The sequence below is a fragment of the Bubalus bubalis genome, chromosome 4 (assembly GCF_019923935.1).
Source record: "Bubalus bubalis isolate 160015118507 breed Murrah chromosome 4, NDDB_SH_1, whole genome shotgun sequence".
Taxonomy (NCBI): domain Eukaryota; kingdom Metazoa; phylum Chordata; class Mammalia; order Artiodactyla; family Bovidae; genus Bubalus; species Bubalus bubalis.
Genome location: NC_059160.1, coordinates 120,841,924 through 120,857,947, shown reverse-complemented (window position 1 = coordinate 120,857,947; position 16,024 = coordinate 120,841,924). Strand labels below are relative to the sequence as shown.

At 43.4% G+C, this 16,024-nt stretch overlaps 1 protein-coding gene across 1 annotated transcript in view; it reads left to right on the top strand.

The window, feature by feature from the left end:
- Positions 1-11,312, top strand: part of LOC102407782 (centriole, cilia and spindle associated protein) — a 34,526-nt gene extending 23,214 nt beyond the window's left edge. Inside the window, exon 3 of the mRNA XM_025284475.2 lies at positions 11,125-11,312. Within this exon, the coding sequence (XP_025140260.2) occupies positions 11,125-11,217 (93 nt within the window). The 3' untranslated portion in view covers positions 11,218-11,312. The remainder of the gene's footprint in view (positions 1-11,124) is intronic.
- Positions 11,313-16,024: the final 4,712 nt, after the last annotated feature.

Here is a 16,024-nt window from a genome sequence, read left to right as displayed (position 1 = left end):
CTTCAATACTCCTATCAGTAATAGAACTAGTAGACAAAAAATTAATAAAGATATTAGAAGGGCTAGACAACACCATTAACCAACTCACTGACATTTATAGAACACTTTACCAAAAAAGAAGAACAAAAAATTTTCACTGCACATGGAACATTCATCAAGACAAGTCCATATCCTGGTTATTAAAATAATCTTACATTAAAAATTATACAACTCATGTTTCTGACTATGATGGAATTAAACTAGAAATCAGTAAAGAAGGGAAAATCTCAAATCAGTTGGAAATTAAATAACGTGCTCATAAATAATCCACCAAAAAGATGGTCTCAAGAGAAATCAGAAGATATTTTAAATGGGAGAAAAATGAAATGTTGTAATTTAAAAAATTTTGGGCACAGTTACAGCAGTGCTTAGAAGAAACTGATTAGCATTGACAGCTTATGTTAAGAAAGAAGATCTCAGCAATAATCTAAGCTTCCATCTTAGACTAGAAAAAAATAAGCAAAGCAAGACCACATCTTCAAGAATGAAGGAAAAAGAAAAGAGCAGAAATCAATGAAATTGAGAACAAAAACAAATGAAGCCAAAAGCTGTTTCTTTGGAAAGATCAATAAAATTGATAAGCCTCTAGCAAGCTTGACAAAAAAGAACAAGCCATATATTAGCAATATCAGGAATAAAATGTGGTTACACTGTTGGTGGGAATGCAAACTAGTACAGCCACTATGGAGATTCTCCAGTGTGGAGATTCCTTAAAAAACTGGAAATAGACCTGCCTTATGATCCAGCAATCCCACTGCTGGGCATACACACTGAGGAAACCAAAAGGGAAAGAGACACGTGTACCCCAATGTTCATCGCAGCACTGTTTATAATAGCCAGGACATGGAAGCAACCTAGATGTCCATCAGCAGATGAATGAATAAGAAAGCTGTGGTACATATACACAATGGAGTATTACTCAGCCATTAAAAAGAATACATTTGCATCAGTTCTAATGAGGTGGATGAAACTGGAGCCTATTATACAGAGTGAAGTAAGCCAGAAAGAAAAACACCAATACAGTATACTAATGCATATATATGGAATTTAGAAAGATGATAACAATAACCCTGTGTACGAGACAGCAAAAGAGACACTGATGTATAGAACAGTCTTATGGACTCTGTGAGAGAGGGAGAGGGTGGGAAGATTTGGGAGAATGGCATTGAAACATGTAAAATATCATGTATGAAACAAGTTGCCAGTCCAGGTTCGATGCACGATACTGGATGCTTGGGGCTGGTGCACTGGGATGACCCAGAGGGATGGAATGGGGAGGGAGGAGGGAGGAGGGTTCAGGATGGGGAACACATGTATACCTGTGGCGGATTCATTTTGATATTTGGCAAAACTAATACAGTTATGTAAACTTTAAAAATAAAATAAAATCAAAAAAATAAAATAAAACAAACAAACAAACAAAAAAAAATGTGGTTATCTGAATCTGAATTTCACTATTAGCCAGGGTTAGCTTCTTTTTCATGTTGATCAATCATCTATTTTTTTGATGAATGGCGTATTTATGTGCTTTACCAAGCTTAAAATTCTTTGGGAAAAACTGGAAAAGCACACTGCCTTTTAATTTTTCAGTGGGTTTCTATCTGCTTAACTAGCTAGGATCTCTGTATATCTGATACCAATCTTCTGGTAAACACGTTGCAAATACTTTGTCATAGTCCAATGCTATGCTATGCTACGCTAAGTCACTTCAGTCATGTCCGACTCTGTGCGACTCCATAGACGGCAGCCCACCAGGCTCCCCCGTCCCTGGGATTCTCCAGGCAAGAACACTGGAGTGGGTTGCCATTTCCTTCTCCAATGCATGAAAGTGAAAAGTGAAAGTGAAGTTGCTCAGTCGGGTCCGACTCTTAGCGACCCCATGGATTGCAGCCCAACAGGGTCCTCCGTCCATGGGATTTTCCAAGCAAGAGTACTGGAGTGGGGTGCCATTGCCTTCTCCGATAGCCCAATGCTAACTTTATGCTTTCTTTTGTTGTATTGTTGTTCAGTCACTAGGTGGTATCCTACTCTTTTTGACCTCGTGGACTGCCACACACCAGGCTTCCCTGTCCTTCACTATCTCCCTGAGTTTGCTTAAACTCATGTCTATTGAGTCGGTGATACCATCCAACCATCTCTGGAGCAACCAAGACTGTTGCTCCTCTTTCCTCTTGCCCTCAATCTTTCCCAGCATCAGGGTCTTTTCCAATGAGCTGGCTCTTTGCATCAGGTAGCCAGAGTATTGGAGCTATAACATCAGTACTTCCAATGAATATTCAGGATTGATTTCCTTTACAATTGACTGGTTTGATCTCTTTGCTGTCCAAGGGACTCTCAAGAATCTTCTCCAGCACCACAATTCAAAAGCATCAATTCTTTGGGGCTTGGCCTTCTTTATGGTCCAACTCTCATATAAGTACATGATTATTGGAAAAACCATAGCTTTGACTATTCAGACCTTTGTCAGCAAAGTGAACTGACTGCTTAACTTTGTCATAGGTACTCTTCCAAGGAGCAAGCATCTTTTAATTTCATGGCTGTAGTCATGGTGATTTTGGAGCCCAAGAAAATAAAATCTGTCACTGTTTCCATTTTTTCCCCATCTTTTTTCCATGAAGTGATGGGATCAGATACCATGATCTTAGTTTTTTGAATGTTGAGTTTTAAGCCATTTTTTTTCACTCTCCTCTTTCACCTTCCTTAAGCTCTTTAGTTCCTCTTCGCTTTCTGCCATTAGGGTGGTATCATCTGCATATCTGTGGTGGTTGATATTTCTTCTGGCAATCTTGATTCCAGCTGTGATTCATCCAGCCCAGCATTTCACATGATGCAATCTGCATGTAGGTTAAATAAGCAGGGTGACAATATACAGCCTTGACATACTCCTTTCCCAATTTGGAACCAGTCCCGTTGTTCCATGTCCGGCTCTGTTACTTCTTGACCTGCATATAGGTTTCTCAGGAGGCAGGTAAAGTGGTCTAGTATTCCCATCTCTTTAAGAATTTTCCAGTTTCTGGTGATCAGTGCAGTCAAAGGCTTTAGTGTCATCAATGAGGCAGAAGTAGATGTTTTTCTGGAATTCCCTTGCCTTTTCTATGATCCAACAGATGTTGGCAATTTGATCTTTGGCTCCTCTGCCTTTTCTCAATCCAGCTTGTACATCTGGAAGTTCTCAGTTCACATACATACTGTTGAAGCCTAGCTTGAAGGATTCTGAGCGTTACCTTGCTAGTGTGAAACTACTGTGTGGTAGTTTGAGCATTCTTTGGCACTGTCCTTCTTTGGGATTAGAATGAAAACTGATCTTTTCTAGTCCTGTGGCCACTGCTGTGTTTTCCAGATTTGCTGGCATATTGAGTGGAGCACTTTAGCAGCAGCATCTTTTAAGATCTGAAATAGTTTAGCTGGAATTCTATCACCTACACTAGCTTTGTTAATAGTGATGCTTTCTAAGGCCCACTTGACTTCAGACTCCAGGATGGCTGGCTCTAGGTAAGTGACCACACCATTGTGGTTATCCAGGTCATTAAGATTTTTTAAATACAGTTCTTCTGTGTATTCTTGCCACCTCCTCTTAATCTCCTCTGCTTATGTTTGTTGTATAGGAAATACTAATTTGTGATGTCAAACCTCAAACACTTTTACAGATGAGGTATTTAGTGTCACCTATAGAAAGAGTCACTCTTTGGTCATAATAAAAATTCTGTATGTTCTTCCAGTGCCTTAAAAAACAAAACAAAACAAACAAACAAAAAAAAACCTCACCTTTTGCTTTTAGACCTTTAATCCAACTAGAATTAATTTTTAGTGAATATGAATTTGAGATCAACCTTTTTTAGAAAAAAATTGAATTAAATGGGTAGAAAAAGGACTTAACACCATCCAGTGAAAGAGCTTTTACTGATTTAAAATGTCACATCGTACTTTTTCATAAACTGCAACAGATACAAGGGAAAGGTATGCTGCTCCTCTATGGATCTACACCTGAGCTCAAAGGTTTTAATTTTGCAGTGAATTTTAGTATTTGGTATGGCAAGTCTTTTTCTTGGGGATGGTCTTGATTTCTGTCTCCTGTACACTGTCACGAATCTCCGTCCATAGTTCATCAGGCACTCTATCAGATCTAGTCCCTTAAATCTATTTCTCACTTCCACTGTATAGTCATAAGGGATTTAATTTAGGTCATACCTGAATGGTCTAGTGGTTTTCTCCACTTTCTTCAATTTCAGTCTGAATTTGGCAATAAGGAGTTCATGATCTGAGCCACAGTCAGCTCCCAGTCTTGTTTTTGCTGACTGTATAGAGCTTCTCCATCTTTGGCTGCAAAGAATACAATCAGTCTGATTTCAGTGTCAACCATCTGGTGATGTACATGTGTAGTCTTCTCTTGTGTCGTTGGAAGAGGGTGTTTGCTCTGACCAGTGCATTCTCTTGGCAGAACTCTATTAGCCTTTGCTCTGCTTCCTTCTGTACTCCAAGGCCAAATTTGCCTGTTACTCCAGGTGTTTTTTGACTTCCTACTTTTGCATTCCAGTCCCCTATAATGAAAAGGACATCTTTTTGGGGTGTTAGTTCTAGAAGATCTTGTAGGTCTTCATAGAACTGTTCAACTTCAGCTTCTTCAGTGTTACTGGTTGGGGCAAAGACTTGGATTACTGTGATATTGAATGGTTTGCCTTGGAAACAAACAGAGATCATTCTGTCATTTTTGAGATTACATCCAAGTACTGCATTTCAGACTCTCTTGTTGACTATGATGGCTACTCGATTTCTTCTGAGGGATTCCTGCCCGCAGTAGTAGATATAATGGTCATCTGAGTTAAATTCACCCATTGCAGTCCATCTTAGTTTGCTGATTCCTAGAATGTCCATCTTAGTTTGCTGATTCCTAGAATGTCGATGTTCACTCTTGTCATCTCCTGTTTGACTACTTCCAATTTGCCTTGATTCATGGACCTAACATTCCAGGTTCCTATGCAATACTGCTCTTTACAGCATTGAACCATGCTTCTATCACCAGTTCCATCCACAACTGGGTGTTGTTTTTGTTTTGGCTCCATCCCTTCATTCTTTCTGGAGTTATTTCTCCACTGTCTCCAGTAGCATATTGGGCACCTACTGACCTGGGGAGTTCATCTTTCAGTGTCCTTTCTTTTTGCCTTTTCATGCTGTTCATGGGGTTCTCAAGGCAAGAATACTGAAGTGGTTTGCCATTCCCTTCTCCAGTGGACCACATTCTGTCAGACCTCTCCACCATGACCTATCCATCTTGGGTGGCCCTACACAGCATGGCTTAGTTTCATTCTTAAACAAGGCTGTGGTCCATGTGATCAGATTGGCTAGTTGTCTGTGATTGTGGTTTCAGTCTGTCTGCCCTCTGATGCTCTCTCTCAGCGCCTACCGTCTTACTTGGGTTTCTCTTACCCAAGATTCTTAAATTTCTCCAAGCCAGGCTTCAGCAATACATGAACTGTGAACTTCCAGATGTTCAAGCTGGTTTTAGAAAAGGCAGGGGAACCAGAGATCAAATTGCCAACATCTGCTGGATCATCAAAAAAGCAAGAGAGTGCCAGAAAAACATCTATTTCTGCTTTATTGACTATGCCAAAGCCTTTGACTGTGTGGATCACAATAAACTGGAAAATTCTGAAAGAGATGGGAATACCAGACTACCTGACCTGCTTCTTGAGAAACCTGTATGCAGGTCAGGAAGCAACAGTTAGAACTGGACATGGAACAACAGACTGGTTCCAAATAGGAAAAGGGTACGTCAAGGCTGTATATTGTCACCCTGCTTATTTTTTTTTTAATTTTATTTTATTTTTAAACTTTACAAAATTGCACTGTTTCCCCATCTATTTCCCATGAAGTGATGGGACCAGATGTCATGATCTTAGTTTTCTGAATTGTTGAGTTTTAAGCCAACTTTTTCACTCTCCTCTTTCACTTTCATCAAGAGGCTCTTTAGTTCTTCACTTTCTGCCATAAGAATCGTGTCATCTGCATATCTGAGGTTATTGATATTTCTTCCAGCAATCTTGATTCCAGCTTGTGCTTCACTAGGCTGGAAGAAGCACAAGCTGGAATCAAGATTGCCGGAAGAAATATCAATAACCTCAGATATGCAGATGACACGATTCTTATGGCAGAAAGTGAAGAACTAAAGAGCCTCTTGATGAAAGTGAAAGAGGAGAGTGAAAAAGTTGGCTTAAAGTTCAACAATTCAGAAAACTAAGATCATGACATCTGGTCCCATCACTTCATGGGAAATAGATGGGGAAACAGTGGAAACAGTGGCTGACTTTATTTTTCTGGGCTCCAAAATCACTGCAGATGGTGATTGCAGCCATGAAATTAAAAGACACTTACTCCTTGGAAGGAAAGTTATGACCAACCTAGATAACAAATTAAAAAGCAGAGATATTACTTTGTCAACAAAAGTCCATCTAGTCAAGGCTATGGTTTTTCCAGTGGTCATGTATGGATGTGAGAGTTGGACTATAAAGAAAGCTGAGCACAGAAGAATTGATGCTTTTGAACTGTGGTGTTGGAGAAGACTCGAGAGTCCCTTGGACTGCAAGGAGATCCAACCAGTCCATCCTAAAGGAGATCAGCCCTGGGTGTTCACTGGAGGGACTGATGTTGAAGCTGAAACTCCAATACGTTGGCCACCTCATGAGAAGAGTTGATGCATTGGAAAAGACTCTGATGCTGGGAGGGATTGGGGGCAGGAGGAGAAGGGGACGATAGAGGATGAGATGGCTGGATGGCATTGCCGACTTGATGGACATGAGTTTGGGTGGACTCCGGGAGTTGGTGATGGACAAGGAGGCCTGGCGTACTGTGGTTCATGGGGTCGCAAAGAGTTGGACACAGCTGAGCGACTGAACTGAACTGATGGCAAGTCTCGCCCACCCCTACCTTGTTCTTTACTTTCCTTGGTTATTTTCTTTACTATATGAACTTTTGAACGAGCGTGTTGATTTCTATTTTAACATTCCATTCGGCAATTTTATTAAACTGTATTGAATGTACTAATTTTGAGGCGATTGACATCTTTATAGTAGTAGTGAGTCTTTGTACTCCCAAATAGAATATGTCTCCTTTTAAGTTGGGTCTTTACGTATTTATTTAATAAAGTCTTCATTGAAAAAGTCTTTCATATTTCTTGCTGGATTTCTTTTCCCCTTTCCATCCGATTTTGTAAACTGTTCTTAGAAGAGGCTGAACTAGGAGGAATGATGTTACTTTTCTAATGAATGTCAATGAAGACAGAAATTGATGATGCTATCACTAATCATATATTTTGGAATTACCTCATGAGAACCAGAGAATTGGAAACAACCCAGTTGTTTATCAATAAGGAGCTGGTTACAGAAAACATGGCATAGCTGCACAATGGAACATTCTGTAGCCTTCAGTAAGGAGAAAGCTCTCACTCCAAGATACAATGTATATGGAAAAAGACAATGTGTATAACATGTTGCTTTTTGCTTAAGAAAGGGAGGAGTAATAACATCTGTATCCATGTCAAGAAACTGGAGGGATACACACACTACCAGTGGTTACTATGAGGTGTAGGGAAGGCAGGGAGCCAGGGGGAGGCAAGGAGGCCCCAGGGTGACTTTCCACACTGCTTTGACTTTTGACACATAAGAATGTATTATCATTAAAAAAAAAAAACTCCTGGAGAAAACAGGAAAAAGCAGAAACTAAATACCCACCATTTGAAAATATGTATGCCCCTGAAAACCCATACCTTGAACATTTGTTGTTGTTTACTCTCTAAGTCGTGTCTGACTCTTTTGCAACATCACGGACTGTAGGGTACCAGGTTCGTCTGCCCATGGGATTTCCCAGGCAAGAATACTGGAGTGGGTTGCCATTTCCTTCTCCAGGGGATCTCCCTGGTCCAGGGACCAAACCCGAGTTTCCTGCACTGGCAGGCAGATTCTTTACCATATTCAAAACATGGAGATTGTTGGATAGTGAGGTATAAGTCCTAAATTTACACCAAATAGACTAACCTTTCCTAGCAATAAAATTTTAACTTGATTACACTAACAATAGGAGCTTATCAAGTTTTTCAGAAGAACCCGGGCTTGCTTAGGTGATCCAGGCTGCTGGTTTTTCAAGCGTTCCCTTCTGGACACACAAACTCCGCTCCACTTTCCTCTACAGCAGGACTGACTTCCCAGGAACAACTGTGGTGTCCACTTCACGACAACAGCACTCCTAGCCTGTGACTGCTGTTTATAGATTAAACAATACCTTCTTCATGACCACCAAAGGTTAAAATTTAATAAAGACAAAATATAAACCTTAATTGAAAAAAACAGCATGAATTTAAGCTTGGGTCTCCAGCACTGTTGGCCTTCCCTGGTAGCTCTGCTGGTAAAGAATCTGCCTGCAATGCAGGATACCCTTGTTCAATTCCTGGGTCAGGAAGATACCCTGGAGAAGGGGTAGGCTACCCACTTCAGTATTCCTGGCTTCCCTGGTGGCTTAGAAGGTAAAGAATCTGTCTGCAGTGCAGGAGATCTGGGTTTGATCCCTAGGTTGGAAGATCCCCCAGAGGACATGGCAACCTACTTGAGCATTCTTGCCTGCAGAATCCCCATGGACAGAGGAGTCTGGTGGCTGCAGTCCATGGGGTCACAAAGAATTTGACACAACTGAGTGACTAAGCACAGCACAGCACTCCTGCACTGTTAGCGGGAGGGTAAATTGGCACAAGCTCTCTGGGGGGCAGTTCGGCTTTATGGCCCTTAAAGATGAGCACATCTCTGACTGGCAACGCCACTCCCAGGCTTCCCCCATATCCACACGCGGGCAGATGCCCTGGCCCGGGGAGCTGATGACAATGCAGCATCCCAAGCAGGAGGAGCTAATTCACATGCTACTCCCCTCCACCCATCAGGGGCTACCTACAGGGGGTACAATGAAGAAAGGGAAGTGAGGGGTGTCTTTAGCATCAGGAAGGTCCAGCAGATGCCCTCTGCCCACGTCCGCACCGGCGCAGGGAGCCTGGTGGCCTCTGGGCAGGGGACACTATGCCCGTTGCCTAGGATCTTGCTGTGAATGTGGCTTCGATTTAAAGCCAAAACACTGGCCATGTTGACTGTGGGAGGTAGACTGAACTAGTTAAGAGTGAGTACTTGTGACAACTAGGCATCCCTGGTGGCTCAGAGGGTACAGAATCCACCTGCAGTGCAGCAGTCCCAGGTTCAATCCCTGGGTCAGGAAGATTCCCTGGAGAGAGAATGGCAACCCACTCCAGTGTTCTTGTCTGGAGAACCCCATGGACAGAGGAGCCTGGTGGGATACAGTCCGTGGGGTTGTCAAGAGTCAGACACAATTGAGCACTAAGCACACAAGTCCTTGTGACAACTATCATTGCTGTTAACCCATCCTTTACTGGTTTTATGACCTAGGTGTTGACTGGGGCCTGAGATCTTTGAGGACTTCACAAGAATGGGGGCATAGGGAGATTCTTCTGTCTCTATGCTTCTGCCCCTTGAGAGGAACCTTGGGGGTCAGGACCAAATACCTGCTTCCTGCCAAGAGCCCCGTTCAACAGCCCACCTTGCTGGGGCCCTGTGCCGGGCACTGCACCTGGTCCCTCATGGATGGTGCCCGCCCAACACTGCTGGCTGTGCCTTCGATGATGTTTTCTATGAACTAGACTTGTACCCACATGAGGTACATGAGGTGCCACATGAGGCACCCACATGTTCTCATGAGGTCACCCCATGAGAGCAGCTCTGACAGTGAGTGAGACACCATCCACTGCAACGTACCTGAGGACAAAGAGGAGACTTGGCCTAAAGTTGAGGCTGATACATAGATCCCAAAATGTAACTGAATTGGGTAAAAGTCTGAAGTCACCCCCCAGTGTTTAAAGCCAACATTGCTCTTGGAAATTAGAAAAGGAAAGCCAGAGTAGAATAATCAGATAGTTACAAATCAAGTAAAAATAAGTGTGTAAAGACTTTTCTTCTATTGTTGCTCAAGGACCAAGTTAAATAAGCAGAGAAGAGCAGCAGCACAGATGAGGGCCAGCCGGGGTCAGGACTTTATTGGCAGATGGCACAGGAGTGTTGCCATAGGAACCACATACAGTACATGTAGTGGGAAGGGGTGTGAGGCAGAGACCACCCCCACGCCCCCGCTCCAGGCCAGGAGGGCCAGGCCAGAGCACAGGCCCTCAGGCAGGGTCTCACCTTTACAGAGTAACATCTGACCCACAGCAACTTCGATACAGCTTTCACCACAAAACACAAGAATACTGTGACAAGCATTCTGAAAACCAGCTGGCATGCATTTTCAGTCATGCATTTTCAATTGATAATGTTTTCAATGTGTTGAAGGCAAGGACAACAAAACAAGTTATCAAACTTGCAAATTGCTCTTTTTTAAAGCATGGCTTCACAGTGATGAAGTCAACTTGTTTCCCACCTTGAACGGTTAGCACTAAACATGGAAAATACTCTTACCAGTTAGGGTGGGGAGGGACGTGGGAGAGGGGTTCAGGATGGGGGGGCGACACATGTATACCTGATGTATCATGCTGATGTATGGCAAAAACCATCACAATATTGTAATTATCCTCCAATTAAAACAAATAAATTAATTATATAAAAAAGAATGCTTTACAGTTCTTGAAATTCCAATACACATGTGTGTTTGAAATTGCCATCAATTTTGAAGGAAAAAAAAAAAGATTCCAGTCAACAGAAAACCCACTGCTCTGTCTGATGGTGCTGCATGGTGGAAGCACAGGGCTTCCCCCTGGACCTGCCGTCCACTTCCTGGGGGTGGTGGCCCCTGCCTCCGCATCTCAGGCACCTGGGCTGTGGAGTGGACCTACTTCTGTTCTGTGCCACTGCAAAGGGCTGTTTTGAAGGTTCAATCAGATGTTTCATGTGAGAACACTTTTAAATTGTAAAAAATGCTATGCCCCTTTAGGTCTCAGTTACAGACATTTCAAATGACAATATTAAAAATGAGCATTAAACTAAAAATTCTCCATAATTTCTTGATAAACTGTGTTTTTTTTTGTTGTTGTTTTTGTTTTTTTTAAAGGAAGAAAAGTGGGCACGAAATCACCTTGATCAGAGACACAGTGAACAACCAAAGCAGCACTTGGGTACTGAATTTCACCAAGTGCAAAAGTAGAGTTCTCACAATTCAGGTAGGACTAAACTAGCTGATTTGAAAAATCAGCTAAAAACAGGTATAAACAACCTAAATAGAAAAACAAATTTAAAAGCTTCAGGTGAAATCATTTCATCTTAAAATTAGAGTAGGGAAACTATTATTTGCCATTCCTCTACTACTGCTTTGAAAAGGCAGCAGTTAATTTTTATAGCTCCAGCTTCTGCTTCGACACAAGGACTTGTCAATTGTAACAGAGTGTGTGTGAACAGAATTGAGAGATTTCACACATTTAACCCCAAACATTTATGACCCATCCTGCAAGTCTTGGATAGCTGAGCGGTTCTAGGCCTGAAAGCAGACGTTTATTGACAATCACAGCCTCATGTACCGCTCAGTGCAGACAGACAAAACAGCATCCTGGACAACTGCTTGCCCACAGGCTGTACGTCATGTAACAATAGGCCAACTAAGAGTGTACAGATGGAGTTTCCAAGAAATACTGATCCAAACCACAAAACTTGCAACTTAAACAGTAAGGCTCTTCACCTAGAATGTAAAACAACTGGATAACTATGCACTGAAGCCAACAGTCACGAATGCCTCTTCATTTGAGAGATTTTAGACAGTTATGATTTTAGACAGTTTTGTTAAAATGTGTCTTGGAGAAGAGTGTTTTGGACGGAAACTTGGATGTCCAAATGCCTACCTAGGTTTGGGAAGTTCTCAGTCATCATTTATTTAAACAAGCTTCCTGCTCTTCCTCCCCCTCTTCTCCTGGGGCTCCATTGATGTGCAGACTGTTTCCTAATGGTGTCTCAGAAGTCCTGTAAGCTTTTCATTTCTTTTCATTCTTCCCCCCAACCCCTTCTCTGGATAATTTCAAATGCTCTGTCTTCAAGCTCACTGATTCTTTCTTCTGCTTGATCTAGTCTGTTGTTGAAGCTCTGTATTAAATTCTTCAGTTCAGTCATTGTGCTCTTCAGCTCCAAAATTTGGTTCTTCTTCATGTTTTCTATTAAACTTCTCATTTTGTTCTTGCTTTCATGATTTTGTTAATGTTTTATCTATGTTCTCCTGTAGCTCTCCGAGCATTTTTAGAACAAGTTTTTGAAATCTTTGTTGGGCAACTCATGTATCTCCATTTCTTTAGGGAGAGTTGCTGGAAATTTACCATGTTCCTTTGGTGGTCTCATGATTCCCTGATTGTGTGATCCCTGAAGTCTTGCATATAGGTGTGTATGCAGTTACCTCATCCAAACTTTATGAGCTGCCTTTGGTATAAGACCTTAGGTTGGGGATGTGCTGGAACATGCTGTGACCCAGGCCCAGTGGTACAGGGTGTCAAGGGCAGGTGTGTGTCTGGGTGGAAGGGATATTGTCATTGACTCAGGTCACTGAGGGTCACAGCATCCACTGTGTGGTTCCTGACAAGCACTGTCAGGGGTCTGCAGTGTCTGCAAGGGCTGGTGGGTTCCCCAGTGGCACCTCCAGGTTCAGCATCTAGGGCAGGGAAGGAAGCAATGATGACCTGGAGCTTGAGGCATGTACACATCTGGCTGGGGAGGCCACCTGATCAGGGCAGGAAGCAACGATGACCTGGAGCTTGAGGCAAGCACACATCTGGGTGGGAAGGCCAGCTGATCAGTGAAGGAAGCAACAATGACCTGGAGCTTGGAGCTTGAGGCATGCACACATCTGGCTGGGAGGCCAGCTGATCAAGGCAGGAAGCACTGATGACCTGGAGCTTGAGGCACGCACACATCTGGCTGGGGAGGCCAGCTGATCAGGGCAGGAAGCAACAATGACCTGGAGCTTGAGGCACGCACACATCTGGCTGGGAGGCCCGCTGCAGGTGCACGTGTGACGGCAGGGGCTGGTTGTAGACACACACAGAGTGGTGGGGAACGGAGCCAGTAGCAAGGGTCTGGGCCAAGTGTGGGCCCATCAGGCAGGTGGTGTGCTTTCCCAGAGCTGCAGTATCTTCCCACAGGCATGTACACAGCAGTGGAAGCTGGCGATGGGGATCAGCCTGGGCGTGTGCAGGTACACAGCTGGAAGGGGCTGGCCACAAGTGTGCACTTGGCAGTGGGGGTCAGCCTCAGGGCCTAGCCTGGCATCTTACACCTGTGTAGCTTCAGAGGTCTGGGTAGGTTGCCAGTCCAGATCCTGGGCTCTAGTGGGGCCAGGGGAGGGTGGGGAGCAGGTAGCAGATGGTTGGGGACTGGAATTCCCATGGGGTGGTGCTGCAGAGGACTGGGGACCAGGGCACTAGGAACCATGGTTTTTAACAGCTGCATGGTTGACACTTTCTCTGTGTCTCAGCTTTGCCAGTCTCTGAGTGGGATAAACTCAACAGGACCTTTGTTTGATGCCCCAAAAGGCTGGGGAAGCTGGTCACGCCTATGCCCTTTCCTGGGGTGGGGAACTCTTCCTAGTCTGGGAGGTTTCTCTTGGTGCTGAAAAGAGCCTGCCTAGGGGATGGGATGGAGAAGGCAATGGCACCCCACTCCAGTACTGTTGCCTGGAAAATCCCATGGACGGAGGAGCCTGGTGGGCTGCTGTCTATGGGGTTGCACAGAGTCAGACACGACTGAGCGACTTCACTTTCACTTTTCACTTTCATGCACTGGAGAAGGAAATGGCAACCCACTCCAGTGTTCTTGCCTGGAGAATCCCAGGGGCGGGGGAGCCTGGTGGGCTGCCTTCTATGGGGTTGCACAGAGTCGGACACGACTGAAGTGACTTAGCAGCAGCAGCAGGGGGTGGGAGATTGCAGACAAAATGAAGCTCTTTTTCCTTCCATTTCTGTGTGATTATTCTCAGGTTTTTGTCCCACTGAGTTGCTGAATTTTCTTAAGTAGACTCCTGAGCTCTCTCAGAGCTGTTTATCTCTGCAGATAGCTAATTGTTGGTCTTTGGGCGGGTGGGTGGGCGGATGGCGGCTGGGGCCTCCTATTTCACCATCTCAGTGATGTCAATTGAAAATGAGCTCTAGGAGTTATGAGGCTCCCTCCCAGGAAGGAAGGGACTGAGCGGGATCACATGACCACTTTTTAGGGGACTTTGTAAAACAGGCACTGTGCAGTGGATAGGCTTGATGTCCATGTACTTTAGAAGGACCTGGGAACAAACCCAACTCCGATCATCTGTTCTTTTCACAAGCACTTCAGTCCCTTCTATGTGCCAGGTCCTGGGCACACAGAAGGCACCCTTTTCAAAGGACATCTCAGCCCAGCAGAGAAGACAAAGACAATACATGGATCAGTGTGACCAACAGCAAAAGAAAGGCCAGGACAGAGACATACTGAAGCAGCGTGTGTCTGCGTGTGTCAGGGGTCAGGGCTGGGGACGGCTCCCAACTGTACCTGTCAGGACAAGAGGGCTTCAGCCTGAAAGACCTGGACAAACAGTGGGGTGCAGTATAGGTGAGGATAACCAAACACAGTCCATACAAAGGCACAGAGGTGATGAGAAATCAAGGGGCGTTCAGACAAACACAAGTGTCCTGTAAAAGCCCCATTTTCCCCAGGAAACAGGCACAGCATGAGGGCATATGACCAATGTTTATGACTACAGAAACCAATATGATGGCTTTTCTGATGCTGTAGACTTACCCAGAAGTAATCGTATCACAAAATTTCCTCATCAGTGTAAAATGATTTGAGGGCTCCTACCCAACATACATAAATCAGCAGTTTTACTCTCATACAGAGTTAGCTGGCCCACAAATATTTAATGAATCCAATTATTTCTATGGTATTTTGGAATATGACATTTTCAGAAATTTAGCATTTTTTCTTAAAATTTTTCTTAAAATGCTAGTTTTCCTTTAAAATGAAATTTACACATGACATCAAGAAATTAGAGAAGGGAGCTATCAGAGCACAGGCTATCTACTTTTCATCCAGTTCCCACAGGTGAAGGACAACATCCATCCTTTAGCATGAAGGAGCAAGCTGACATTCCTGCAGACTCAACCACATCATCCTTGGTTAGCGTTAAGTTCCATAGATGTGTACATCACGTTCAGTACATTCCTTCATGTGGACACACTGAGAAGAATTGATTAAGAGGGCCTTGCGTTACGACAGTGGCCGGGGTGATACTGAGAATGTCTTAACCAGCATGACAAGGGCTCCCGCTTCCGAGGCTGCACTGGCTGTGGGTGGCAGGTTGGCTGCCCTGTGTCCCTCCTGAAGGTACACTGTCCTCTGGGCTCGGAGACAGAACTTCCAGTACAATTAGCCACATGCTGGGAAGTCACCTCTAGTAATATTGGATAAAGGATGTGTATCTTGCTTCTTCAATACATCTAGAAAAACAACTATATAATTCCAAGAAAAAAACCATAACCATTCTTGGCTTGTAACAGTATCTCTTCTGAAGTTCCCAATGGTATATTGACAATAACAAATTTTAAATATATATTCTTGTTGAGATGTATGCTGAACTATTTTTGGGTGAAATGACAGAGGTTTTGGATGTTTCCAAACACTACAGTGTAAAAAAAGTGGGGCAAAGGTAGATAAAGCAAGACTGGCATAATGAATAGTCAATTGTGGAAAATAGCTGATGTAGTGGTTCTATATGCTATTTTCTCCATACTTGTGTATGTTCAAAAACCCTCAAAATTTAAAAAAAAAAAAAAAGGAAAACAACATAAATTCTATTTTAAAAGAAAAAAAGACTCCCTGATCACATTATTTTCTAGCGGTTAATTTCTAACGTTAGGGGGTGATGGCCAACAATTTATTTCTTCTTCCTGAACCTGGCAAGTTGAGTGCTCTCAAATAAATCCCTCTAAAAATTTCTAAAAACAACTCCT